Here is a 24826-nt window from a genome sequence, read left to right on the forward strand (position 1 = left end):
CACATAAAACCAGCACAAGAATAATGCATCAGCAACAATAAGTCAAAATCCAAAGTTTTTATTGCATTCCAGAGGGAGAGGGAGCTTGGAGGGCCCCTGTAGGAGAGGGCTTCTTCAGTTGTGATGCACCTACCAGTTTTAATGTCCTTGAACAGAAAAGACACAAGGACCAGGACCCTGTCTGGTTGTGACACATGGGGAATTTCATGGGGGAGAAGATATTGTGGGGCACCTGAAGTCAGAGGTGTTCGCTCTTCTTGCCAGGAGCTGATCTCCACCTGATTGCTTTTCTCTCTCTCTATCTCTTTCCTTCCCTCTCACTGCCCTCGCCCTGCAGCTGAATTCCTTTGAACAGCTCTGCATCAACTACACCAATGAAAAGCTCCAGCAGCTCTTCAACCACACCATGTTTGTGCTGGAGCAGGAAGAGTATCAGCGAGAGGGTATTGAATGGAACTTCATTGACTTTGGCCTGGACCTCCAGCCCTGCATAGACCTCATCGAGAGGCCGGTGAGCAGCCTGGGGGAGAAAGGAGATAAGAGACACACCGTGCTTATTTGGGGAAAGTCTATTCCATTTATAGGGAAGAGGCTTTCTTCTACAAGGTATTGGCCGGGGTGGGAGATTTTGATTGGCACCTCAACAATCTGACGTTTTTGCCCCAGTCTGTGAGGGGGTGCAATGGAATCTGTGCAAAGGAGCATCACGCATGCTTCCTTTTTGCTGTTTGTTTGTTTTGGCACACACAAAAAGAAAGAAATGCAGTAGCTGCAAGCTTCTCCCAGCAGGCAGATGCAACGATGGAGAAGGTTGCATTCTGCAAAAAACAAAACAAAAGAGAAAAACAACTCCATGCATGCAGAAAACTAGCACAACAGAGAGCAGGCTGGGCTAGAACATCCTCTCCCTAGGATTGGCTAGTTGTTGTGTTTTACTTGCAGGGAGGTTTTTGTCCTTTAAAAAAAGCAAGCATGCAGGAACATCCACAAACACTATTTCCCCCCTCCTCCCCAACCCAGTGTGTGTTTGGCTGAGTCATCTGGGACTGTTGGCACCCCTTGGCAGTGCACTTGCACCCCGCTAATGACATGGTGTGACCTGGAGTATGTGGATTGATTTTCCTGTGAAAGCTGGTAGGCGGTTAGGAATCTCGGCTCCAGACCTTTTTATCTAGGCTGATCCTAGAACTAGTCATTTAGGGTGTAATCTCCGCACCTCTTTCACTCGCATTTTGTATTCCTCCCATGTTTTCCTACGGAGTCTTCCTGGAGCTAGTGGGGTTCCCTTACCTTGGGAAAGCTAGCTTAAGGAGGGGGGAACCCGCAGCAGTAGCCCTGTGGGTGATCCTTAGTGCTGTTTTCCTGTCCTCTGGGAGGTGCATGGCTTTGACATGTTCATTGACATTCTTGGGGAGGAGGCATGTTGTTCTAGCACCTCCTCCCTTCAGGCAGAGCTGTGTCTTGAGCACACCTTTCTGGTCAACACCATTGCCGGGTGGGTTCTCTCACTCCCTGCAAATACAGCATTTCGACAATTGTTTTGCTTTAATAAATGGCTCAAAATCATGGCACAGGGAATGGCAGTGGAAGTGTAGATGATCCTGATTTTGTTTAAAGGGGTCCAGTATATCTGAAGGAGCGTCTCCACCCCATCGTTCTACCTGGACACTAAGGTCCAGTGCCGAGGGCCTTTTGGCGGTTCCCTCACTGCGAGAAGCCAAGTTACAGGGAACCAGGCAGAAGGCCTTCTCGGTGGTGGCACCCGCCCTGTGGAACGCCCTCCCATCAGATGTCAAAGAGAACAACAACTACCAAACTTTTAGAAGACATCTGAAGGCAGCCCTGTTTTGGAAAGCTTTTAATGTTTGATTTATTACTGTATTTTAATATTTGGTTGGAAGCCGCCCAGAGTGGATAGGGAAGCCCAGCCAGATGGACGGGGTATAAATAATAAATTATTATTATATTATATTATATTATATTATAATATAGCATTCCAGTTCCCAGCGCCTTGTCACTTGCCTAGAACCTTATACACTTTTCCAGGCACTCAGTACAATTGACTCTTTTCCGGTCTGCTTATCCACACCCACAAACACAACTCTTCCCAGCGAGGCAACTTTAGCTTCTGCCTCGATTTCCTCCTTGGGTTCCCTTGCTTAATGGTTTTGGTTTTCCTCTGTCCCAGGCAAACCCCCCAGGGGTGCTGGCTCTGCTAGACGAAGAGTGCTGGTTCCCCAAAGCCACTGACAAGAGCTTCGTGGAAAAAGTTACCCAGGAGCAGGGAACCCACCCCAAGTTCCAGAAGCCCCGGCAGCTGCGGGACAAAGCTGACTTCTGCATCATCCATTACGCTGGCAAGGCAAGTTACCTCCACCCCACCCCTGTGCTGGGTTTCCCCCTATTTACTGGCACTCCTGGGCTCACTTGCATCTTGTGGTTCTTACTGCTAGGAGGCGAAAGCCCAGCTGCTACGTTCTAGGTCTGCAGGTATTGCTGGACTACAACTCCCATCATCCCTGACCGTTGGCTGGAGCTGATGGGAGTTGTAGTCAGGCATCACCTGTAGGGTACCAGATTGACAAAGGCCAGTCTCATGACCTAACTGCAGTGTCTAAAGGAGGGGGCTCAGAGCTCTGTAGTGGAGCTGAGGTCCCAGGTTGCATCTCAGTTAACAGGGCTGGGACAGGCCAATTGCCTGAGGGCCCGGATAGCTGCTGGCAGTCAGACTTTGGCTCCACCTGTTTGTTTCCGTTTCATTTCACAAAATTTATATACCGCTTGATTCTAAGAAAACTTCTAAGTGGTTTACAGTGATATAAAATATTAAAAGTATCAGTAAAAAGCATGCATTTAAAAGATTGGTAAAATCAGTGCTTTGGGGGGGGGGCTGCAGGGGTATGCACACCCCTAAACATTTTGTGAATCTTCGTGCTTTTGTCCATTTTCTGCATTTATTTTTCCCGATTTGAACTATAAAATGGTGATTTTCTTGAGTCAAAATGAGAGTACCCCTAAACATATATTTTTTTTAGAAAAAGAAGCACTGGCAAAACCATGAGTAGCTAAGATAAAAATAGAACACGTGTAACTTCTTCATGGCTGGATAGGCTTGCCTAAGCAAAAATGCCTTAAACAGCTGCTGGAAAGAGCACAGCGAAGGCTCCTGTCTGACGCCAACAGGCAAGGAGTAGGTGCTGCCACACCAAAAGATTGATTTCTTACAAGCACCAAATGAGTATTATGTGGCACTTATGATCAGTATGAGGCCCCTGACCACTTGCATCCAAATGAATGTGGCCCTTGACCCCCCTCCCCCTAAAAAATGTTGTCCACTTCTGGAGTAGACACTACTGGGCTTAGAAACGGACTGAATGGTCCAACTTTGGGATAAGGCCTTTTATCCCTGCACATGGCTGGGTTGTGGCGCACCCATAGGTCTGATATTTCTGCTTTTTCTCGTCTCCTCTTTTCTCCTTCGCTCTCCCCCCTTTTCCTTTGAAAGGTTGACTACAAAGCAGATGAGTGGCTCATGAAGAACATGGACCCCTTGAACGACAACGTGGCTACGCTTCTCCACCAGAGCGCAGACAAGTTCACGGCAGAGCTGTGGAAAGATGGTAGGGGGCCTGGGAAGATCTAAGTTGATCCGTTCATAGGCCATCTTCTGTCACCAGTGTCCTCCGGGCGGCTTGCAGGGATTAAAACAAAAAAAGCAATACAGTTGTACCTTTGATCCTGAATGCCTTGGTACTCAGACGTTTTAGTTCCTGAACGCCGCAAACCCAGAAGTGAGTGTTCCGGTTTGCAAACATTATTTGGAACCCGAATGTCTGATGGGGCTTCCGCAGCTTCCGATTGGCTGCAGGAGCTTCCTGCTGCCAATCAGAAGCTGCGCTTTGGTTTCCGAACGTTTTGGAAGTCAAACGGACTTCCGGAACGGATTCTGTTCAACTTCCAAGGTGCAACTGCATTGCAATAGAACAATGAAGATAGTGGGTAGCTTTAAAACAGAGAGTTAATTCAATGATTAATGAGTCCCGGGGGGGGGGGGAGCAGTTGCCTGCGTTGAATCTGAGTCTCCATACTTACACATATTATTAACCTGTTTACATATTTCATTAACCTAGTGGCCTGTAGATCTTAGTAACTGTCAATATAACTTCTCAAAGCTGCTTGAAACTCTCTCTCGTTGCTGCTGGTACTAACCACTTTGCTCTTTGCTCTTTCTGTTTCCTTCTGTCCTTGACCCACCTCTCTCTTTCCCCCCTGTAATGGATTGCTTTGCGAAACCTCACCTGCCCCTTTCCCTGCCTGGCCCTGTCCTTTCTCCAGAGATCCAGAACATACAGAAGGTCTATTTCTTTGACAGCTATGCCGTGGCATCTCAGGGTCCAGCAGAAAGTATGTCCCCCCTTCCCACACATGAGCCACCAGCATGTAGGAAGGGAGGGCTATAGGCAGGTTTATGAGGGGGGAAGACATGCACCCTCTTCCTCTTAATATCTGGGGTGGGGAACCAGGGGGCCCTCTAGGTGTCACCCAACTCCCATCAGCCTCAAGCCTGCGTGGCCCATGGTCAGGGATGATGGGAGTTGTAGTTCAGTAATGTTTGGAGGGGCACAGGTTCCCCACCCCTGTTTAATATTTTCTAGATCAGCCTTTTCCCCAAACTTGGGGAACTACAAACAGATGGGACTACGTTTCCCATCATCCCCGGCCACAGATGCTGCTAGATAGGAGTGATGGGAGTTGTAGTACAACAGCATCTGGGGACCCAAGGTTGAGATAGGCTGGTCTAGACCATGGGCGGGGAACCTCCGTTGTCAGTCTGCGACACCCACCATCCCTGACCATTGACTAAGAGAGCTGGGGGTGTTGGGAGTTATAGTACAACAGCGTCTGGGCACCCAAGGTTGTAGAACATTGGTGTAGACCAGCCTTTCTCAACCTTAGGTCCCCAAATGGGACTACAGTTCCCATCACCCCTGACCACTGGTCCTGCTAGCTGGGGGTGATGGGAGTTGTAGTCCGAAAACAACTGGAGAACCACGTTTAGGAAACCCTTGTCTAGACCATGGATGAGGAACCTTTGGCCCTCCCAGTATTGTCGGTATCACAACTCCCATCATCCCTGGCCATTGGCGGAAGCTGGAGTCCATGAATCTGGAGGGCCAGAGGCTTCCTATCTGGGGTCTGGATAATTCAGATGTGACTTCCTTTACTAACGTTGCACTCCTGCGCATTGTTTTAATAAGTCCCATTCTCTTAAATAGGGCTTAGTCCCTGGCAAGTGTGCTGTGTTTTCAGGAGCGCAGCCTCAAAGCCGCTCGTGGGCTTCAGAATTAAATTGCCATGGTTTCTTTTCACTCTTTCCGCTCTGCCCAACTTGTCCTCCGGGTGCTACCTGGGCATGATGCTCCCTTTCCTCTCTGCAGTATCTAAACCAACAGCAGCCCAAGAGCACCTGAGGCTTTTCCCTTCAAAGGCCCACTGAGGCAGATGGGAGCAAACAGGCCCTCAGGACTGCTGGGTAACACTCGCCTTGTTTTCTTCTGCTCTCCAACGGCAATCTAAATTGTGTAGATTAAGAAAGCGGAGGTGTGAGGAGGGGCTCATTGAAACTTGTTTCAATGTCCCTTGAGGGCTGGGCTTCCATTGTCCTTCGTCACATCCGCTCTGAAGGTTTTATGTATCACTTAAGTGGGTTGGGAAAGGCCATTGGCTCCAGGTGGCGTCCGTTCCCTCAGGGAGGGCTCAGAGGGGTTTGGGGTAGTTGCAATGGATGTTATGTGGGGTTGGGAGGGAGGGAGGAAACCCACAGATTTCTGCATTTCCCCTGGGGAGTGGGCTGGAAGTGCTGGACGTGAGCTGAGAAGCCCCTTCCCTTGTTCCACAGTGGACCGAATCGTGGGCCTGGACCAAGTGAGCGGGATGGGAGACCTTGCCTTCGGCTCCTCATACAAGACGAAGAAGGGGATGTTCCGGACGGTGGGGCAGCTGTATAAGGAGTCTCTCTCCAAGCTCATGTCAACCTTGCGCAACACCAACCCCAACTTTGTGCGCTGTATCATCCCCAACCATGAGAAAAGAGTGAGTTGCTCATGCGACGGATGCCTGTAGTGCATATGGGGAGCAGGATGAGTGTCCTGGCGTTGAAGGGAGCCCATCAGAGAATGTCGCTTCTGCTCGGATGCAGGGGAAGGCCTCCTTCTCTGTCAAAAGCAGGCCCAAGCCTTCCTCTGGGTGAAAGGGGAGACTAGTCCTCAAAGGGAGTTTCTTGGCCAAAGGGCTGTGTGGAGACCTCTTCGTTTGAGTGTCTGGAGGCGGTTGATTGAGGCTGAATCCCGACAAGACAGATGCACTGTTTCTGGGGGAGTCAAGGGTGGGCGGGTGTGGGGGACTCCCTGGTCCTGAATGGGGTAATTGTGCCCCTAAAGAACCACATGCGCAGCCTGGGGGTCATTTTGGACTCACAGCTGTCCTTGGAGGCGCAGGTCAATTCTGCGTCCAGGGCAGCTGTCTGCCAGCTTCATCTGGTATGCCAGCTAAGGCCCTACCTGCCTGCACACATTCTCACCAGAGTGGTACATGCCCTTGTTCTGTCTGACTTTAGAAGACAACTAAAATAGGGGAGTTTTTAATATTTGATGTTTTACTGTGGTTTTATAATTTGTCAGAAGCCGCCCAGCAGTGGCTGGGGCAACCCAGTCCAATGGGCGGCATATAAATAAATAATAATAATAATTAGTAGTAGTAGTAGTACACGTCTCCCATGAGGGATGATGGGGATTACACTTTCGGTAACTTTAGTCACACCACAGGTCCTCCATCCTTGGCTTGCAATGGCTAGAATGTTAGACAGGCCAGGGAGACCTGATTCAAATCCTTCTCTGCCGTGGTAGCCTTGGAAAACTGGTCCAGTCCCACCTCGCGGGGTTGTTGGGAAGATTAATGAGGGATAGCTCCCCCACATACCACCCTGGGCTTCTTGGAGGATGGGCAGGGCGTAACTAAGAGAACAAGCAGTATTACTCTGTTTCCTGAAGTGCCCTCTGACAGGTCCTGCTTCTTCCCGGCTCCTATTACAGGCTGGAAAACTGGAGCCACACCTCGTGTTGGACCAGCTACGCTGCAACGGAGTCCTGGAGGGAATTCGCATTTGCCGCCAGGGCTTTCCCAACCGCATCATCTTCCAGGAATTCCGGCAGAGGTACCCTGAGGACTTGAGGGAGGCCTGGCCTTAGTTAGGAGGGAAACGGGCGTGCGCCCAGAGGGGTCTGCCCCTGTTCTCAGCCCCTGAGGATCGGATCCACCATGGGCCTAACCCATCCCTGGTATCTGGAGGTGTTAACGTCAAGCTCAAGCGTGCGTGGTGTCCGTGCGATTTCTAAGCACCCTGCTTTCTCCTTGTCTCCTGGCAGGTATGAGATCCTGACTCCAAATGCCATTCCTAAAGGCTTCATGGATGGGAAACAGGCCTGCGAACGCATGGTACGTGGGGCTCTCCGGCCAGGGTGATGGGGCAATGTGGGCTAGAACTGGCCCAGATGCAGAAAACCAGAACGTCTTACTGACTAATCTCTCCCACCCCCCAAAAACCCACCTTCTGTTTCTTTTCATCCTCACAGATCAAGGCCTTGGAGCTGGACCCCAACCTCTTCCGCATTGGCCAGAGTAAGATCTTTTTCCGCGCTGGCGTCCTTGCTCACCTGGAGGAGGAGCGGGACCTGAAGATCACAGATATCATAGTCTCCTTCCAGGCAGCTGCCCGCGGATACTTGGCCCGCAAGTGAGCACTGAGCCGCTATACTGGGGCGAATTGCCAATGGGCCACTTTAAAGCAGGATGTCGTCAGATTCTGGGGCAGGGAACCCAGAGCTGTGCAGGAGGTGGTGATGGACTCCCAACTCCCATCAGCCCCAGCCAGCATGGCCCATTGGTCAAGGATGATGGGAGTTGTAGTCCAAAAACACCTGAGGGGGTCACAGATTTTTCCCTATCCCTGACAACAGATGAGTAGAGAGTCATAGAATTGTAGTGTTGGAAGGGACCCCAAGGGACATCTAGCTCAACCCCCTAGAGAGATCTGCCAGCGAGTGTTTGGCCTCTGTGCGCCTCTGGTGAAGCTGTCATGGCTGCCACTACACACACTCACCGCAACCAAGCAGAGGCCGTAACCTGTTCTGTCAGCTGTAGTACAGCCAGTTAGGCTTCTTTCAAGCCTGATTGTACCAGAGGGGAGAAGTGGGGGAAAGGGAAGGGAATGTGTGGGCACCAGGGAAGCAGATGTGCATGTCATCCCAGGGTCGTGGGTTCAAGCCCCGCGTTGGATGAATGATTCCTGCATTGCAGGGGGGGTGGACAAGATGACCCTTGTGGCCCCTTCGACCTCTACAAGTCTATGATTCTGTGATTCTGCCCATGGGGTCCATGTTAGCAGCCTCTGGCTTAGTACACTTGAGAAGCCAGAACTTCTGGTATTCTCTGGAGAGGGGGTTTCAGCTTCATCCGTCGCCAGTGATTGGGTGGAAGCTCTGTGACTGGCTTGCCCCATTCTTGGGAATCTTTTATGACGGGACCCATGACGCTGCCTCAGAACTCCCCATTGGGCACACAGAGCCCCTGGGCTAGGAGATTGCTCTCCACCTGGCTCCCTGACCGCCCTCGGTAGGCCTTCCTCCTTTTGTCTCCTCTGGAGTCAGAAACCTATATGAACCAAGCCAGTTGCAAACACAGCTTCGCTGGTGGGCTTTGCATGGAGGGTGGAGGGGAGGGTAAGGAATTATACAGCCACAGAAGGCTCCAGCATTGCAGGGGGTTGGACTGGATGGGGGTCCCAGCTCTACGTTACTATGATACTACAGGTACCTAACCGTGCTTTTCTGACTGTGTACGCTTCCCTCTCCTCCCAGAGCCTTCATGAAAAAGCAGCAGCAGATGAGCGCTCTCAAGGTCATGCAGCGTAACTGCGCCGCCTACCTCAAGTTGCGCCACTGGCAGTGGTGGCGCCTTTTCACCAAGGTGGGTCAGGCGGCGATGCTAAGGAGGGGGGTGTCTCATAGGACATCAGGCATGGTTTGGGGAAGAGCAGCCTCACGGGCCAACTTGAGACCTGTCCCAAGTCTCATTAGCCCATGGAGGGCGGAGGTTCTTCCTTCTCACCCCCCTCCACCCCAACCTCCCACTTTGGCTCTCTCAACATCTTCCCCTCCTTTTCTTCCTCCTCCCCTTTTCCCCAGGTGAAGCCCCTGTTACAGGTGACCCGTCAGGACGAGGTGATGCAGGCAAAGGCAGTGGAGCTGCAAAAGGTGCAGGAGAAACACGTGAAAACCCAAATGGACCTGAAGGAACTGGAGAACAAATACCAGCAGGTGAGCAGGGAGAGTGGGAGGAGCCAGGAGTCCCCAGCCGTTAAGCCCCACCTCCTCTCCTGACATCTGCAGCGGAAGCCCCGCCCCCTTCTCTTTCAACCATTCACTTGGACTCTCCCTGCATTGCCCTCCATATTGGCCTTCCTGCCTGCCTTCTCCATGTCCTGAAACAGATTTTATAATAGGTCCACCTGAACTCCCTTTTCTCTTGGGTCACATCCACACCGTAAGCACTCTTATAACACATTAACAGTCATGGCTCCCCACCCCCCCAAAAAAGAATCATGGGAACTGTATTTTAGCCCTCCCAGCAGCCTTAGCAAACTACAGTTCCCGGGATTCCACAACTGTGTTGTAAGAGTGCATTAGTTATATGGTGCGGGTATGACCTTTCGTTTGCGAGGACTGCGTCCTCCTAATCTAAAATTCACACTGGTTGTACGTTCCGCATCAAGCTTCTAGTCCCCACTGCTTAAATGCCGGGATTGGGATGAAAACCTTCCTTAACTAAGGGTTTGCCGTACCCTAACGTCCTGAGCTAGGCTCCAGGGGGATCTGATGCCTGTCCCTCCCTCCTTGATCCCGTTTCCGTGGCTAGCTGTCGGAGGAGAAGGCCATCCTGGCCGAACAGCTGCAGGCGGAGACGGAGCTGTTTGCCGAAGCCGAGGAGATGCGGGCGCGGCTGGCGGCCCGGAAGCAGGAGCTGGAGGACATCCTGCACGAGCTGGAGTCGCGGGTGGAAGAGGAGGAGGAGCGTTGCCAGCAGTTGCAGGGGGACAAGAAGAAGATGCAGCAGCACATCCAGGTGAGTCGGGAAGAGAGGACCGTCCTCCACCACCAGGAGGAGCAAAGGAAGAGGGCAGCTGCCGCCCACTCCCTTGCGGGAAGACGGCTAAATTGATCCGTGCAGCTATACGTTAGGTATGGTGGGTGGAATGAAGGAAGAGTTTTGCTTCATCTGCTAACGTTTGTGCAGAAATCGGCTTTTCTCGGACCAAGCTTCTAAGGGCCTGTACAGAGAGAGAAGGTTGGTTGTTTCCAGGTTAGTTGTGACACTGAACAGGGCCTTCTCAGTGGTGGTGCCTCAGTTGTGGAATTCCACTCCTATAAAGGCCTACCCCCCAAATCCCTTTAAAAATATAAATTTATTCAGCTCAGCTTTAAAAATAGGTCCTGGTTTTGTTTTAAAATACAGTCAAACCTTGGTTGTCGAACGTAATCAGTTCCGGGAGACTGTTCAACTTCCTAAACGTTCGACAACCGAGGTGCAGCTTCTGATTGGTTTCAAGAGCTTCTTGGACTCAAGCGGAAGCCGTGTCAGACATTTGGGTTCCAAAAAACGTTTGAAAACTGGAGCATTTACTTCCCAGTTTTCAGCGTTCGGGAGCCGAAACGTATGATAACGGAAGTGTTCGAGAACCGAGGTTTGACTGTAAACGCATTTGTTTAAGCCATCTGCAGAGCCCTTAGGGTGACTTGCACGGTCATCCTTGCATCAGTCCTGTGCTGCAGGGTAGACTTGGGGGTGAGTGTCTGCCCTGAGGTCGCACAGTGAACTTTGTAGTTGAGCAGGGATTTGAACCTGGTCCCAGTCCAGCCACTACACTGGGCTTGAATATTCTGCTAACCCTGCTGCTTTGTTGAGGCAGTTCCAGAGCTTGAAATAACCGCTCCGCTTCTTTTATATGGCCCGGCACATTTCTTTACGTATGCTCATTGTCCCCTGCTCTCTATCCTCCCTCTTAGGACATCGAAGAGCAGCTGGAGGAGGAGGAGGCTGCCCGGCAGAAGCTGCAGCTGGAGAAAGTGAGCACGGAAGCCAAGATGAAGAAGATGGAGGAAGACCTGCTGGTGCTCGAAGACCAAAACTCAAAACTGCACAAAGTGAGTTGGGGGCCCTTTCTGCTGCAGCCTCCCCACCTCTGGCACAAAGCAGAAAAGACGGGGGGGCATTATTTGTGGTGGGTTTTTGCCTGCCTGCCTGCCTTGTGTTTTGTGGCCCATCCTTGCTCTGGTGGAAAACCCTTTGGTTGCTTCTCTTCTCTTTATATATATTAAATTTTATTAGTTTTTTAACCTATCATTTTCAACAGTAATTAAACAGACTTTTACATCTTATTCAGCTTTTTTGACTTCCACCAGTCCTGTCTGAAAATTTTCCAGTCTAATCTCTTAGTATGCATTTCTTATTTTCCCTATTGCATTGCAATCTCATAATCAGTATCTCTATCTTTTTCTACTTTGTAACACTTCGTATATTTCTCCTTACAAAACTTCTTGTAGTCCTACTAGCGTGGTTGCTTCTCTTCTCAAGCGCTTCAGCAAGTTACGTTTTATTGTGTTTGTTTAGAGTTGAAAACCGATAATATATATATATATTTTAAAAAGCAGAGGAGGAACCTCAGCCTGCTGCTGCTTTGTGAGGCACAGACTGACCTCGGTGCGGGGCGGATTTAAACTATTAAACTCCACAGTTGCAGAGATGGAGAGATAGAGGTGAAGAGGGGGCTATTTGGGGGCCCTAGAGACACTTCCAAGCTGCTGCTCATTTTGGGGGGGGGGGTGTTTCACTCATATACCAGCTAGTTCAGGCAGCGCAACTACAAGCTGGATTGGAGCTCTTGCTCTTGTTCCCCCCCCCCTAAAAAAAAGATCAGATGTTTTGCAGTAAGGAAAGTTAACAGGGAAATGCAGGATCACCTCTGCTTTGGCATCATGTTGTCTGACCTTTCTGCAAATGAACTGGGGTGGGTGCTCAATAAAGCAGCTTGTCTGCAAGTGAGATCTAGGAGGAGGCAGATGGGTAATGGAAAAGTCGGTTAAGTCGGGACTCTAGGAGCCTGGACTCCTGGGTTTCCTGGAAGTGTTAGGCATATTTGGGTCCTAACCCCCACCCACCCTGTGTCTTTTTATACCCACTGCCTTCACCAGGAGAGGAAGCTGATGGAGGAGCGTCTCTCTGAGTTCACCTCCCATATGGCAGAGGAGGAGGAGAAGGTGAAGAGCCTCTCCAAACTGCGCAACAAATACGAAGCCGTCATTGCCGACATGGAAGGTGCATCTGGGAACAGGGGAGTACACAGAGGTTGGGGGGGCGGCCTAGATTTCTTCCCTGGGCACTTCAGACCCCAGGAATCGCATTCCTGTGGTGTGGCAATTGAAACCTGGCATAAAACTGGCCTCTTTGGGGAAGCGCTTCTTTGGGGAGGTGTCCGTCCCACCCCCAACTGGCAGCCTCTTGGCTAGAATCCGTGCGCAGAGAATGAGCTGTGCAGGGTGTTGGTGGGGCCACAGCTTGCTAGGCGAGCACATGCTTCTCCTGCAGAGAGTCCCAGGTTTGCTCCTTGGCATCTCAAAAGGAAGGGAAGAGGACTGGGGAAAGGGAGTCCTGGAGATCCTGTTGGTGCAGGCCAGGGTTTCCCAAACTTGGGTCTCCAGCTGTTTTTGGACTACAACTCCCATCATCCTTAGCTAGCAGGACCGGTGGTCAGGGATGATGGGAGTTGTAGTCCAAAAACAGCTGGAGACCCAAATTTGGGAAACCCTGGTGTAGACCAAGACCGGGCTTAGCCGATAACATAACAAGAGTCCTCCTGGATCAGGCCAATGGCCCATTTAGTCCAGCATCCTATTCCCACAGTGGCCAGGCAGGTGTCCCTACTGGAAGCTCCAAAGCAGCTCCTGAACGCAGCTCCCACGCTCTCCACTTGCGTTTCCCAGTAACTGGCGTCCAGAGGCTATATTACACTGCCTCTGACAGCAGAGGTGGAACATTAGGGACCAATTTTGGGCTCTGGTTAGGGATGGAGAACATGTGGCCTTCCCAGGCAATGCTGGACTACAACTCCCAGCATCCCTGGCCATCGGCCACGCAGGCTGTGGCTGATGGGAGCTGGGGTCCAGCTGCATCTGGAGGGCCGCACATTCCCCACCAGCGATGAGCAGCCTGCTTCGCGTGCTTCTGCGATGGGAGTGTCCTGTTTCCTTGCTTGACCTTTCCCCCATTCTCCCCTCCCTTCACCCTTCTAGATCGGCTAAAGAAGGAGGAAAAGGGGCGCCAGGAGCTGGAGAAGCTGAAGCGCAAGCTGGACGGGGAGGCAGGGGACCTGCAGGAGCAGGTGGTGGAGCTGCAGCAGCAGCTGGAGGAGCTCCGGCAAGCGCTGGCAAGGAAGGAAGCCGAGCTACAGGCAGCGCTGGCCAGGTAAGTGTGCCGGGCTGGAGGCTCCTGCCAGCTTGGCAGTGGAGGCTGATTCAACAGGGCACTGCCCAGCCAGCCTCACTCTCCCTTCTGTTGGGAAGCTAGACTGGCTGCAAATAGCCTCTAGGGGGAACTCTTCCTTCCCATTCGTTGGGATGCTTTTTTGAGGGTATCCAAGAGTCAACAAGGGAAGCGGAAGTGCGCAAGAGGGACGTATTGGCTGAAGTGCCCTGCCCTGCAGCCCTAGACAGATGGTTGTTATGGCTTCCTCATAGGGAATCCCTTAGAGCAGGGAATAGGTAGATATGGGGATCTGCTGGAAGATCTCAGGGTGGCTTTGCAGCAGATCTCATCAAGGATGCCTGGCTCTTGGTCGTCCAAGAGTAGCAACGACTTTTCCTTCCCAATTAGGCTTCTGAAACGAAGGAAAGCATTGGTGGAAACTATGAATGGACTTTTTTGTGTGTGGAAGGACTTTGATCTCCACTCTGGTACTTGGGACACATTCCTGGGCAGCTGAGATGCACTCAGAGGGGCACTTGTCTTTTAATTCTAAGCATATGCCTGCCCCTTTTAAAACCCACTGTTTTGCACTTTGCTCCAGCTAGTGGACCTCGAGGGTTCTAGGGTGAAACAAAGCAGATCCCCTGACTTAGGGCAACCTAACCGACCACGATCATTAACCTATGACTCCCAAGCATGGCTTAGAAAGAAACTTCCTTAAATTTCTGAAGTATAGGTACAACCTCGGGTTAGATTCAGGGGAACACAATTGCTCCTCTGTGCCTCTTTGGCATCCTGCAAAGATCTTCCTCTCTTCCCCTTTTGGGTGCCTGCTGCCTGCCACTAGCTTTCCTCTGCCTCGCCCTCCTCCCCGCTGCCCCCCTTTCCCTCCGGCCCACCCTCAGCCTGGCCCTCTCGCCCCTCTGACCTTTCCCGCCCTCCTTGCAGGGTGGAGGAGGAGTCTGCGCAGAAGAACGCCGTGCTGAAGTCCCTCCGCGAGCTGCAGGCGCAGCTGGCCGAGCTGCAGGAGGACATGGAGTCGGAGAAGGCGGCCCGCGCCAAAGCCGAGAAGCAGCGGCGGGACCTGGGCGAAGAGCTGGAGGCCCTGAAGACGGAGCTCGAGGACACCTTGGACTCAACGGCCGCGCAGCAGGAGCTACGGTAAGGGCCTGGTGGCAGCCGGCACACCTGCCTGGACCCGGAGGTTCCCGCTCCTGGGGATAAGTACCGTATTTTTCGCTCTATAGGACGCACCGGACCATAGGACGCACCTTGTTTTAGAGGGGAAGAACAAGAAAAAAAAATCTCCCCCTCTCTGCTCAGCGCCCCTTCAGCGAAGCGGCAGGAGAAACGGAGCCCCTTCCATTTCTCCTCCCGCTTGGCTGAAGGGGCGCTGCGCACCTCTCCCTCTCTGCTGAAGCCAGGGGAGTCTTGCTCTCCTGGTTTCAGCGAAAGGAACCTGAAGGGGTTCGCACCAACCCTTCGCGCTCTCCAGGCTTCAGCGAAAGCAAAGCGAAGCCTCCGGAGCGTGGAAGGAGCGCTCCCTCTGCGCTTTGGAGGCTTCGCGTTGCTCTTGCTGAAGCCAAGGAGCCTGCATTCGCTCCATAGGACGCACACATATTTCCCCTTAATTTTTGGAGGCGAAAAAGTGTGTCCTATAGAGCGAAAAATACGGTAAGCTGACAGGAGGCAGAGATGGCCATTGACTTGGATGGTTTTGAAGGAGAGGGTTGGACAGACCCATGGAGGACAAGGCTATCCAGTGATTGCTAGCCATAAGGACTGTGTTCTGCTCCACAGCCAGAGGCAGTAATGTGCCTGAAGGCCAGTTCCTGGAAACCACAGGAGGGGAGAGTGGGCTCTTGTGCTTAGGTCTTGCTTGTGGGATCTGGCCGGCCACTGTGAGAAAAGGATGCTCAACTAGATGAGCTTCTGACCTTGATCCAGCAAGGCTCTTATATTCTCCCCTACTCCCTTAGTGGTCTCTCCAGGAAAAGCCCGCCTCACCCTGCTAGCCTCACCCTGATCCCATCCTTTCCCTTCCCCTGGCAGGTCGAAGAGGGAGCAAGAAGTAACGGAGCTGAAGAAGACCATCGAGGACGAGGTCAAGGTGCACGAAGCCCAGGTGCTGGAGATGCGCCAGCGGCACACGTCTGCCCTGGAGGAGCTGTCGGAGCAGCTGGAGCAGTCACGCCGGGTATGGGGCTGGGGGGACGTTGCCGGGATGTTTCTGGGGGATTACAGAAAGGCGAGAGGGAGCTGGTAAGAGTGGAGATACGGAGAATCTGTGGGGCCTTCTTGGACTGCAGCAGCTCCCATCATCCATTGGCCATGTCGGCTGGTGATGGAGTTGGAGCCCGACAAGGTGTAGAGGCTGAGAAGCTGGAAGGCTCTGAGAGCCGGAGATCGGGAAGGCCTAAGACCAAGGGTGGCTTGGTTTTCGCAGAGATGGGTTAGGAAAGGCCAACGGCCCAGAAACAAGGGAGGGTCTGCCCCTAGTTATTTATCATTTATTTATCTATTGATTTATGCCCCACCTTTCCTCCAAGAAGGTATATACATGGTTCTCTTCCTCCCCATTTTATCCCCACAAAAAAACCCTGTGAGGAGGCTGTGACTGGCCCAAGCTTCACCCAGGGACCTTCCTGCCTGAGCAGGGATTTGCAACCTGCTCTCCCCCAGGCCCTAGTCCAAAAACCCTGACTGCCGCACCACATTGACTCTCCTACGGAGAACACTCAAGCAGAGAGATTTTTTAAAGAAGTCATACGTCCCCCTGAAATAGGTGTGTTTAGTCCTGCAGCCCAGTTTTAAGCACATCCATTCGGTGAGCCCGGCAGGATTCAACTTGCCTTAGCCTGCTTAGGGATCATGGAGGGGAGAGAGCGAGCAGTGCCCCAGAGCCAGGCCCTTGGTGGGTGCTGATGTCTTTTCTCTCTCCCCCCCCCCCCCCAGTTCAAAGTTACCCTGGAGAAGACCAAGCAGGCCCTGGAAGGGGAGAACGTGGAGCTGCAGAAGGAGGTGAAGGTCCTGCAGGCAGCCAAGCTGGAGTCGGAGCAGCGGCGCAAGAAGCTGGAAAGCCAAGTCCAGGAGCTGCAGCTGCGGGCCACTGACGGTGAAAGAGTCAAAGCTGAGCTTATGGAGAGGCTGGGGAAGCTGCAGGTGTGTGTGTGTTTGTGTGTGTGTAAGTGCACTCTCTGAAGACAACCATCCTTCAGATTGCCTTCCACCCACTCCCAGTCCTCATTTTCCAAATCTTTTTACCCATGTAGCCTCCCAGGCTTATTAAGGCTCTCGCGTCTCTATAGCTGTCCTCTGTACCTTGCAGGATTTGTGCCGAGTCAGCCCACAAATTCTATGTTTAGAATTAATTGCACAAGATATTAAGTGCCCCTATAAGTGCCTGCGTAATTCTGCTGCAGATATTGAGATGTTTAGGGGGGAGGGAAGTTGAGCAGCTGCTGGGGGTGGGAGATGGCACCAAGATGGTAAGATGGCAAGTAAAAATGGAGGGGGAAGAGTAGGTAACAGCAAGGGGGGCAAGGGAGGCTCCCCAGCACCGAAGCAGCCCTGGCAGCCCAAAATTATACAATGCTATGCCCAGTCGCCAATCTGTTTCCTGAGCCCAACACGGCTTTCAAGGTTTATAAAGTTTTTCTGTGCGTTCACAAGGACTGGAAATAGGCATTTTTAAAATATGTAAAAGAAAGCTGAACTTCTCAGAATTCCACATTGTGCACCAAATACCAGAGTGGGTTACTTGCTTGTTTGGTGGGTGCATAGAATACACAACCAGAGTCTTATTTTTAACTTTTGACTTGTGATAGATGGATGTTTTGATTTCCCTTGATGCATTTGGACTTTTATCTTTGGTATGTGTTTGTGTCTGTCTCTCCCCGTCTGTCTGCTGCCTTCGTCTCCCGGAAACAGAACGAACTCGACGGAGTCTCCGGTACCCTTGGAAGTGCAGAGTCCAGGGCGATAAAGCTTGCCAAAGATCTGGCCAGTGTAGAATCCCACCTGCAAGATTCCCAGGTACATGGCAAAACCCGGGAATGCGAGACAGAGAGAGGCTGGACCCTGGATGATAGAGGGGGGTGGTTTGTGCCAGAAGGTGGGGGCAATACTCAGAGGGCAACAACAGTGAATCCCTTGAGGTTTAGGGACAAGGGGAAAGAATGTGTAAAGGGTAAGAAGCGCAGTTTCAGCTTGTAAAATGTTGCTTTATGTCCCAAGCATAGCCGTGAGTTCACAAAGCAATATTAGACAAGTCACTGTTTCATTTGGCCTCTGTTTTTCTGTTTCTCTAAAAGTGAATGAATGTGTCCTGTCTCACAGGGCGCAGCAAGATGAAAATTTGTGAAGTACCTGCATATTCCACATGCTAAAAGAAAAAGTATTCTCCCTGCTTACAAATACATTTTATCATTAAATATTAGTGGGCTGTGACAAAAATAGGCTGTAAACAGCTAGGAACCCAATGTATCTACTTGTAAAACAACCTCAAAAAGAAGATCTGCCTGGAACTCTCTTAATGTTAGGAGGGGCAGGCACTAATGAGCATTGCTAGATAGCATGTAACGTCATTTGGGGGCCACGAGTAAGAAGGCCATGCTCCATCCTTTCAGGCTTCTGCCACCTGCCATAGAGGCAGGTCTTGTAATGCGTTAGGGCTTAATTGCACCTAGTCCCTCTCTTAAGTTCCCCAGGAGAGCTCTAGTAGGTGCAGAGAGAACAGTGGGCTGAGAGCTGGGGCACCTGATTTCCTGAGAGGGGAAGAAGAGAAGTAGATCTAGACAGGTTTGGTCTCTTAGCACATGTCCTTTTACCCCACCTCTCAATCGCAGGAACTGCTCCAGGAAGAGACGCGGCAGAAACTGAATCTGAGTTCTCGAGTCCGGCAGCTGGAAGAGGAAAAAGCGGGTCTGCTGGAGCAGCTAGAGGAGGAGGAGGCTGCCAAGGGGAACTTCACCCGCCAGATCCAGAGCTTACAGCAGCAGGTAGGAAACAGAAGTGGTTGACAGGCAGTCCTTCACCGCCATACACAAAGTGTGAGCCAAAAGGAAAAATCAGGTGTCATTGGCTCTCGTGGGTCCACCAGAGAAGGCATGTCGGACAAGCTTTTATCTGAAGTCAATGGCTTTCTCTAAGGAGAAATGGAAAGATCAAGGCTTCCTTGCCCCCTTTCTCCCCTGTGGATTGAACTGGGGAAATGTATATCCTGGCCCAGTTCTGCCAGATCGCTTTCTTTGGACCTGCACACAAAAGGGAAGAGGGACTTGGTTTCTCTGCCACCTCTTTCCTGGCACCAGGGCTTGGAAAAGTGCCCCTGCAAACGTAACTAGTTGGTGCTCCAGCCGAGGTGTGAAGTGGAAAGCAAGTTGCTGCTTTGCTCTCCGTGGGGAGAGGCAGCTCAGCTTGCCTTCCCCTTTCAGCCAGAGATTTGCTGGGAAATACGTTAAAAAATTATAACGGAACATGATATCTGGGTAAACACATGCTAATAGAGTTCTTTTTTAAGAAAAGTCATTTTGCATCATCAGCATTTGAAGAAAGGAAGAGAGAGGGCTGATAAGGTCTGGGTGGAACTGGGGCTTTTGCTGCAGAAACCTCTCATAAACTTGACTTCCAAAGTTCCCAACACCCCTTTGGTTAGCCTGGCGCTGTGTGGACAGTGTGTGACTTCCCCTCTGGCCATTCCGCCAGGTGATGGAGACCAAGAAGAAGCTGGAGGACGATGCTGGGGTAGCCGAAGCAATAGAGGAGGCTCGGCGCCGGGCAGCCAAGGACCTGGAGGCTCTCTCCTTGCGCTACGAGGAGCGGGTCCAGGCCTGCGACAAGCTGGAGAAAGGACGGACCCGGCTGCAGCAGGAGCTGGATGATGTCACCGTCGCCCTGGACCAGCAGCGCCAGGTGGTCTCCGCCCTTGAGAAGAAGCAGAAGAAATTCGACCAGGTGAGGCCTATGTTTCCCCCATCAGGTCTTTCTACCAATTAGTTGTTCTGCAGTTTGCCCCTCAGTCACTGCAGTTGACTATATAATGCTTCCTGACCAGGGAAATAGATGTTACTTTCCCTGCACACAAACACCCCCTGTTCTAATTCAGTTCTAAAATGGCTTTGTGTACCTGAAAAGCAGTGTCTCAAAAACTACGCCCACGACAAGTCTTTCTTTGGCTCAGAAAAACCGTTAACTTAAAGAGGTCTTTCACCTGTGATTTGGAATTATTCCCCTCACAATGGGATCTCTTTATTCCTGTTGTTTTGGATACCATTTCCCCCCACCTTCCTGTCTTTATCTTAACGATAACCTGCATTCCTGCATATCTCTCTCTCTCTCTCTCTCTCTCTCTCTCTCTCTCTCTCTCTCTCTCTCTCTGCTGTGTCTGGCATCCCCAAAAAATCCTAAGTTGAACCCAATTCTCCGCTGCCCAGTCAAGGACAGCTTGGTCACTGTTTACATTGAGGCCTCTTTGGATCCTTGACAGATGCTGGCTGAGGAAAAGCTGATCTCTGCCCGCTACGCCGAGGAAAGGGACCGAGCGGAAGCAGACTCCCGGGAGAAGGAGACCAAGGTGCTCTCGCTGAGCCGCGCCCTGGAGGAGGCTCTGGAGACACGGGAGGAGCTGGAGAGGCAAAACAAGCAGCTGCGGGCAGAAATGGACGACCTGGTCAGCTCCAAGGACGACGTCGGCAAGAACGTAAGGGAGCCCGGACACCTGGGTCCACGGGAAGAGGGGGTGACAGTAGGGCAGAAATGTGCCGAGAGGTCTGGCTCTCATTTTCTGAAGAAGGAGGCAGGAAGTAAAGTTTTTTCAGGCTGCTACTTCCTTTAAAACAAATTCTTCTCTCCCCACCCCTCCCTTGCAACAGCAAGACCCACAATTATTATTTTATTTTAAAAATGGAACCTTCAGATTTCTAAGACTCCAGCACAGTCAGGAGTTTGGGAAACTGCGGCATATGGGATGTCATGCAAACTTAGGAATACTTTGAGAGGAAGCCAGCCTTTCCACTACAATCCCCTTGGTGTGATCACGACACTCCACCCCTTACATCAGGGGTGTGGGACATGTGGCCCTCCACATGTTGGAGGACTCAAACTCTCTGCAGCCCCAACAAGCATGGTCAATAACCAGGGTTGTTGGAAACTGTAGCCCAGTAATGTTTGTAGGGCCACCAGCCTCCCCGCTCCTCCTGCTTTTCTCCCCTAACACCCCACCCCCACTTCTTCCCATCAGGTGCATGAGCTGGAGCGTTCGAAGCGGGCCCTGGAGCAACAGGTGCAGGAAATGCGAGCCCACCTGGAGGAGCTGGAAGACGAGCTTCAGGCCACGGAGGACGGGAAGCTCCGCCTGGAGGTCAACATGCAGGCCCTGAAGGCCCAGCACGAGAGGGAGCTGCAGAACCGTGACGATGCCAACGATGACAAGAAGAAGCTGCTTGGGAAACAGGTGGGGAGGGAGGCTGGGGAAGCCCATCAGTCTTTGCCCAAGTGTGTGCGTGCGTGTGCCTAGAACAAAAAGTGTCAAGAATAGTGGCAAAAGGGCCCATATTTGCATAAGAGGACCAGTGTGGTGCCACAGTTAGAGGGTGGCAGACTTTGATGGATGGGTGCAAGTCGTAACCCGAATGATCTCTCACAAGGTGGTCGTGAGGCTTCATGGGAGGTGGGTGGGCAAGGTTCGATTAACCATGAAGCAAAAGAAGCATGGGCTTAGGGCATCAATGGCAGGGGGGCACCACAGAACTTTTTCCGTTGCCAGATTTTTAACATTCAAGGTCACAAATCGCTCAGTTGAAGTATGCTAAAAATCCCAACAGAACAGTGACGCAACAATATGGATGCCTTATCTGTGCTAAGCAGAGAGGCAGATGTTTCTCCTCTTGACCTTTTCTTGCTGCTGCATCCCCAGGTGCGGGAGTTGGAGGCTGAACTGGACGCGGAGAGGAAGCAACGGGCCCAAGCACTTGCAGCCCGGAAGAAGCTGGAGCTTGATCTTCAGGAGGCGCTGGCACAGCTGGATGCGGCCAACAAGGGACGGGACGAAGCAGGGAAGCAGCTGCGAAAATTGCAGGTGTGTGTGTGTGTGAGAGAGAGAGAGGGGGGGGGGAGGAAGGAAGGAAGGAAGGAAGGAAGGAAGGAAGGAAGGAAGGAAGGAAAGGTTGTAGGAAGACACTGCCTCATTTTAATTTTGTAAAAAAAATCCTTACTATATTTTCAAAACTTAATAAAAGACAAGCAACAAAAGTTGCTAACAAATGTTTCTCCACAACCAACCAATGCAGCCAAAACAATGCACATATATAAGAAGGTACATGAAAACTGGTCTGATAAATCTCTCCACAGATAGCTATTACAAAAATGCAACACCACTATCACATTGTCTCCTGTATTGGGGATTTTTGATTATTCCAATCAATATTTACATCATAAGGGAGATGTGAAACTTTTTAAATAGTAGCTGCTTGTTTAGAGATAACTAGACGTTGGTGTTTCGCAATAAGCGTATCTCTTGATTCTTGATACACTTGATTCTGGATAGTCACTCTGGCAGAAAAACTGAACTGCCAAGTCTGAGCGGCCAGGGGTAAAACAAACGCATTATCTGGGGGCGGCCGCCCAACCATATAACACCGGTCTTGAAAGACCTACATTGGCTCCCAGTACGTTTCTGAGCACAATTCAAAGTGTTGGTGCTGACCTTTAAAGCCCTAAACGGCCTCGGTCCAGTATACCTGAAGGAGCGTCTCCACCCCCATCGTTCTGCCCGGACGCTGAGGTCCAGCGCCGAGGGCCTTCTGGCGGTTCCCTCATTGTGAGAAGCAAAGCTACAGGGAACCAGGCAGAGGGCCTTCTCGGTAGTGGCGCCCGCCCTGTGGAACGCTCTTCCAGCAGATGTCAAAGCGATAAACAACTACCTGACATTCAGAAGACATCTTAAGGCAGCCCTGTTCAGGGAAGTTTTTAATGTGTGATATTTTAGTGTATTTTTGGTTTCTATGGAAGCCGCCCAGAGTGGCTGGGGAGGCCCAGCCAGATGGGCGGGGTATAAATAATAAATTATTATTATTATTATGTCACTTTTATATATGCGGCGTGAGGGCCATATGAGATACTCCCTGATTATATTATTTAGACACTGCCCTCGATGTGCAATCTACACGAACGTACAAAGACAGGATCCTGCTCCAAAGATCTTTCAGTCTAAAAATTCAGCACACAGGAGATGACTGAGAAAGCAGTGGAGGGTGGGATAAAGAGGGGAAGGCTGTGTGACTTATTTCAACAACCCCTCCTTAGGCTTAGCTACAGGTAGGGCAAGGGTAGCCAACATGGGAGTCCTCTGGATGTTGTTGGACTTGCAACTCCCAGGAGCCCCGGCCAGCATGACCAGTGGGCCAGAGGCATTGTGGGCACTGTAGTCCAGCTACAACAAGAAGTTTCATAGCTTCCCCTACAGTAGGGTATGGGGACTAGGGCATTGCCATACAGTCACTTGCCTGGGAGGGCGTGTGTGTGTGTGTGTGTGTGTGTGTGTGTGTGTGTGTGTGTGTAATTCCTCAGCCTCCCTTATGTTCTTGGCCTAAGGAGTCAAGCTTCTGCTGTTTTTTAAGCATCTTTTCCCTCCCAATTCCAGGCCCAGATGAAGGAGCTCTGGCGGGAAGTGGAGGAGGCCCGTGCAGCCCGCGAAGAGATCTTCATTCAGTCCCGCGAGAGCGAGAAGAAGCTGAAGAACCTGGAGGCAGAGTTGCTGCAGCTGCAGGAGGTGAGGGGTGAAGCTCCATGGAGCCTCCTGAAGGAACTGGAGAGGCAGCGATGGCTGGTGGCGGGCAGATCAATTGCGGACACCCTTCCATTTTGCTGCCAGCTTGAGCCCATCTTGAGCCAGTGGAGTGGAGTCCCCAAGGCAGTTGGATCACGCCTTGCAATCCTCCTTCTGGCAACTCCACAGCCGACCCAGTGCCAAACATATTGCTTTCCTTTCCTTTGGACCACATCAATGGGGCTGGGAGGTGGGGCTTGTCAACCTCCATATACAATGCCTAGGCTTGCCGTCCTGCAAATGTGGCAAAAACAATGTGGGAGGCAGCAGTTAGGAGTTAGAAACTCAATATGATGGGCGTAAGGAGAGATCATCGTGTCTCACTGGTCAGCTACTGCCTGCTTTAAGCCAGGCAAACCCCGGTCAATAAACTGCTGACCCGCCACTGTCCGCCTGCTTCAATGGTGTTTGAACAAGCACTCGGCAAGCAGGCCGAACTTCTGCTCCAAGCCAATAGGTCTCTACAGCCACAGCTGTAGTTTGACTTCAGCCAACAGGTTGACCCCCAAAGGCGCACTCCTCCATTGTTTCCCGAGACAGACAGATGCTAACCAAACCAATGTAGTAGATAGGGGGTTGAAAGTAGGACACCTGAGACCTGGATTCAAATCCTCCCCAGCCATGTAGCTCACTGAATGACATTGGGCAAGTCATCTCTCTTGTCAATGTGACCTACATCACATCTCTCTCATATGCACACATTTATAGTTGCAAGGGCTCTTAAACTGATGAAAGTGCCAGGAGTGTCGGCACAGAATGGCTGCCATTCCTCTGTACCAGTGAGAACATACGTGTATGTGTGTCTTTCTATATAGATCTATTCCACACACGCACACGCACACAGCTTGAGCCTATTCCAGGAGAATGGGAATAATAATAATGATGATGATGATGATAATAATAATTTATTATTTATACCCCACCCATCTGGCTGCATTTCCCTAGCCACTCTGGGCGGCTTCCAACAAAATATTAAAATACAATAGTGTGTCAAACATTAAGAGCTTCCTTAAACAGGGCTGCCTTCAGATGTCTTCTAAAAGTATGAAGTGCTGCTGCTGTTTTTAATCAGTGGATAATGGGAAGGATACCCTCTCTCCTGTTTTGACCTGTTCCTCCCTATTGCCATCCAGCCTGCCTTCTGCTGACCTTTTCCCATCACTTGCAGGAACTGGCAGCGTCAGAGCGAGCCAAGAGGCAGGCGCAACAGGAGCGGGACGACCTGGCGGATGAGCTGGCCAATGGGAACAGCGGCAAGTGAGTGGGGAAGCCCATTTCTCATGCTCCTTTGATTCCATTGAGCATGCACAACGGATGACGGTGTTTTGTGTGAATGGAGTTTTTTTGCCCAAGGGACTGCTTAGTTAAGGCACTTAATCTCCTCAGCAAGCAGCCAGTGTGAACGCAAAATGGTTAGCTTTCAAA

General features: G+C 51.3%; 1 protein-coding gene across 29 annotated transcripts in view; it reads left to right on the top strand.

Annotated features, from left to right (window-relative positions):
• LOC310747577 (uncharacterized protein) overlaps positions 1 to 24826 on the top strand; it is a 63261-nt gene that overhangs the window by 28271 nt on the left and 10164 nt on the right. For 21 of the 29 annotated variants that reach the window (XM_083582075.1, XM_083582079.1, XM_083582078.1 and 18 more), the window contains 24 exons: positions 338 to 511; positions 2189 to 2362; positions 3506 to 3620; positions 5900 to 6093; positions 7092 to 7213; positions 7425 to 7494; positions 7632 to 7792; positions 8916 to 9024; positions 9243 to 9374; positions 9973 to 10179; positions 11121 to 11258; positions 12306 to 12429; positions 13404 to 13575; positions 14524 to 14736; positions 15628 to 15772; positions 16531 to 16737; positions 17506 to 17610; positions 18423 to 18575; positions 19282 to 19530; positions 20063 to 20275; positions 20816 to 21028; positions 21491 to 21652; positions 23216 to 23344; positions 24570 to 24658. In XM_083582075.1, coding sequence (XP_083438201.1) covers positions 338 to 511; positions 2189 to 2362; positions 3506 to 3620; positions 5900 to 6093; positions 7092 to 7213; positions 7425 to 7494; positions 7632 to 7792; positions 8916 to 9024; positions 9243 to 9374; positions 9973 to 10179; positions 11121 to 11258; positions 12306 to 12429; positions 13404 to 13575; positions 14524 to 14736; positions 15628 to 15772; positions 16531 to 16737; positions 17506 to 17610; positions 18423 to 18575; positions 19282 to 19530; positions 20063 to 20275; positions 20816 to 21028; positions 21491 to 21652; positions 23216 to 23344; positions 24570 to 24658 — 3770 coding nt within the window. Of the gene's footprint in view, positions 1 to 337; positions 512 to 2188; positions 2363 to 3505; positions 3621 to 4335; positions 4405 to 5899; positions 6094 to 7091; positions 7214 to 7424; positions 7495 to 7631; positions 7793 to 8915; positions 9025 to 9242; positions 9375 to 9972; positions 10180 to 11120; positions 11259 to 12305; positions 12430 to 13403; positions 13576 to 14523; positions 14737 to 15627; positions 15773 to 16530; positions 16738 to 17505; positions 17611 to 18422; positions 18576 to 19281; positions 19531 to 20062; positions 20276 to 20815; positions 21029 to 21490; positions 21653 to 23215; positions 23345 to 24569; positions 24659 to 24826 lie in introns of all 29 variants that reach the window. The other 8 variants (XM_083582094.1, XM_083582098.1, XM_083582072.1 and 5 more) reach the window with 1 other exon arrangement.

Source organism: Podarcis filfolensis (genome assembly GCF_964270895.1).
Source record: "Podarcis filfolensis genome assembly, chromosome: 13".
NCBI lineage: Eukaryota > Metazoa > Chordata > Lepidosauria > Squamata > Lacertidae > Podarcis > Podarcis filfolensis.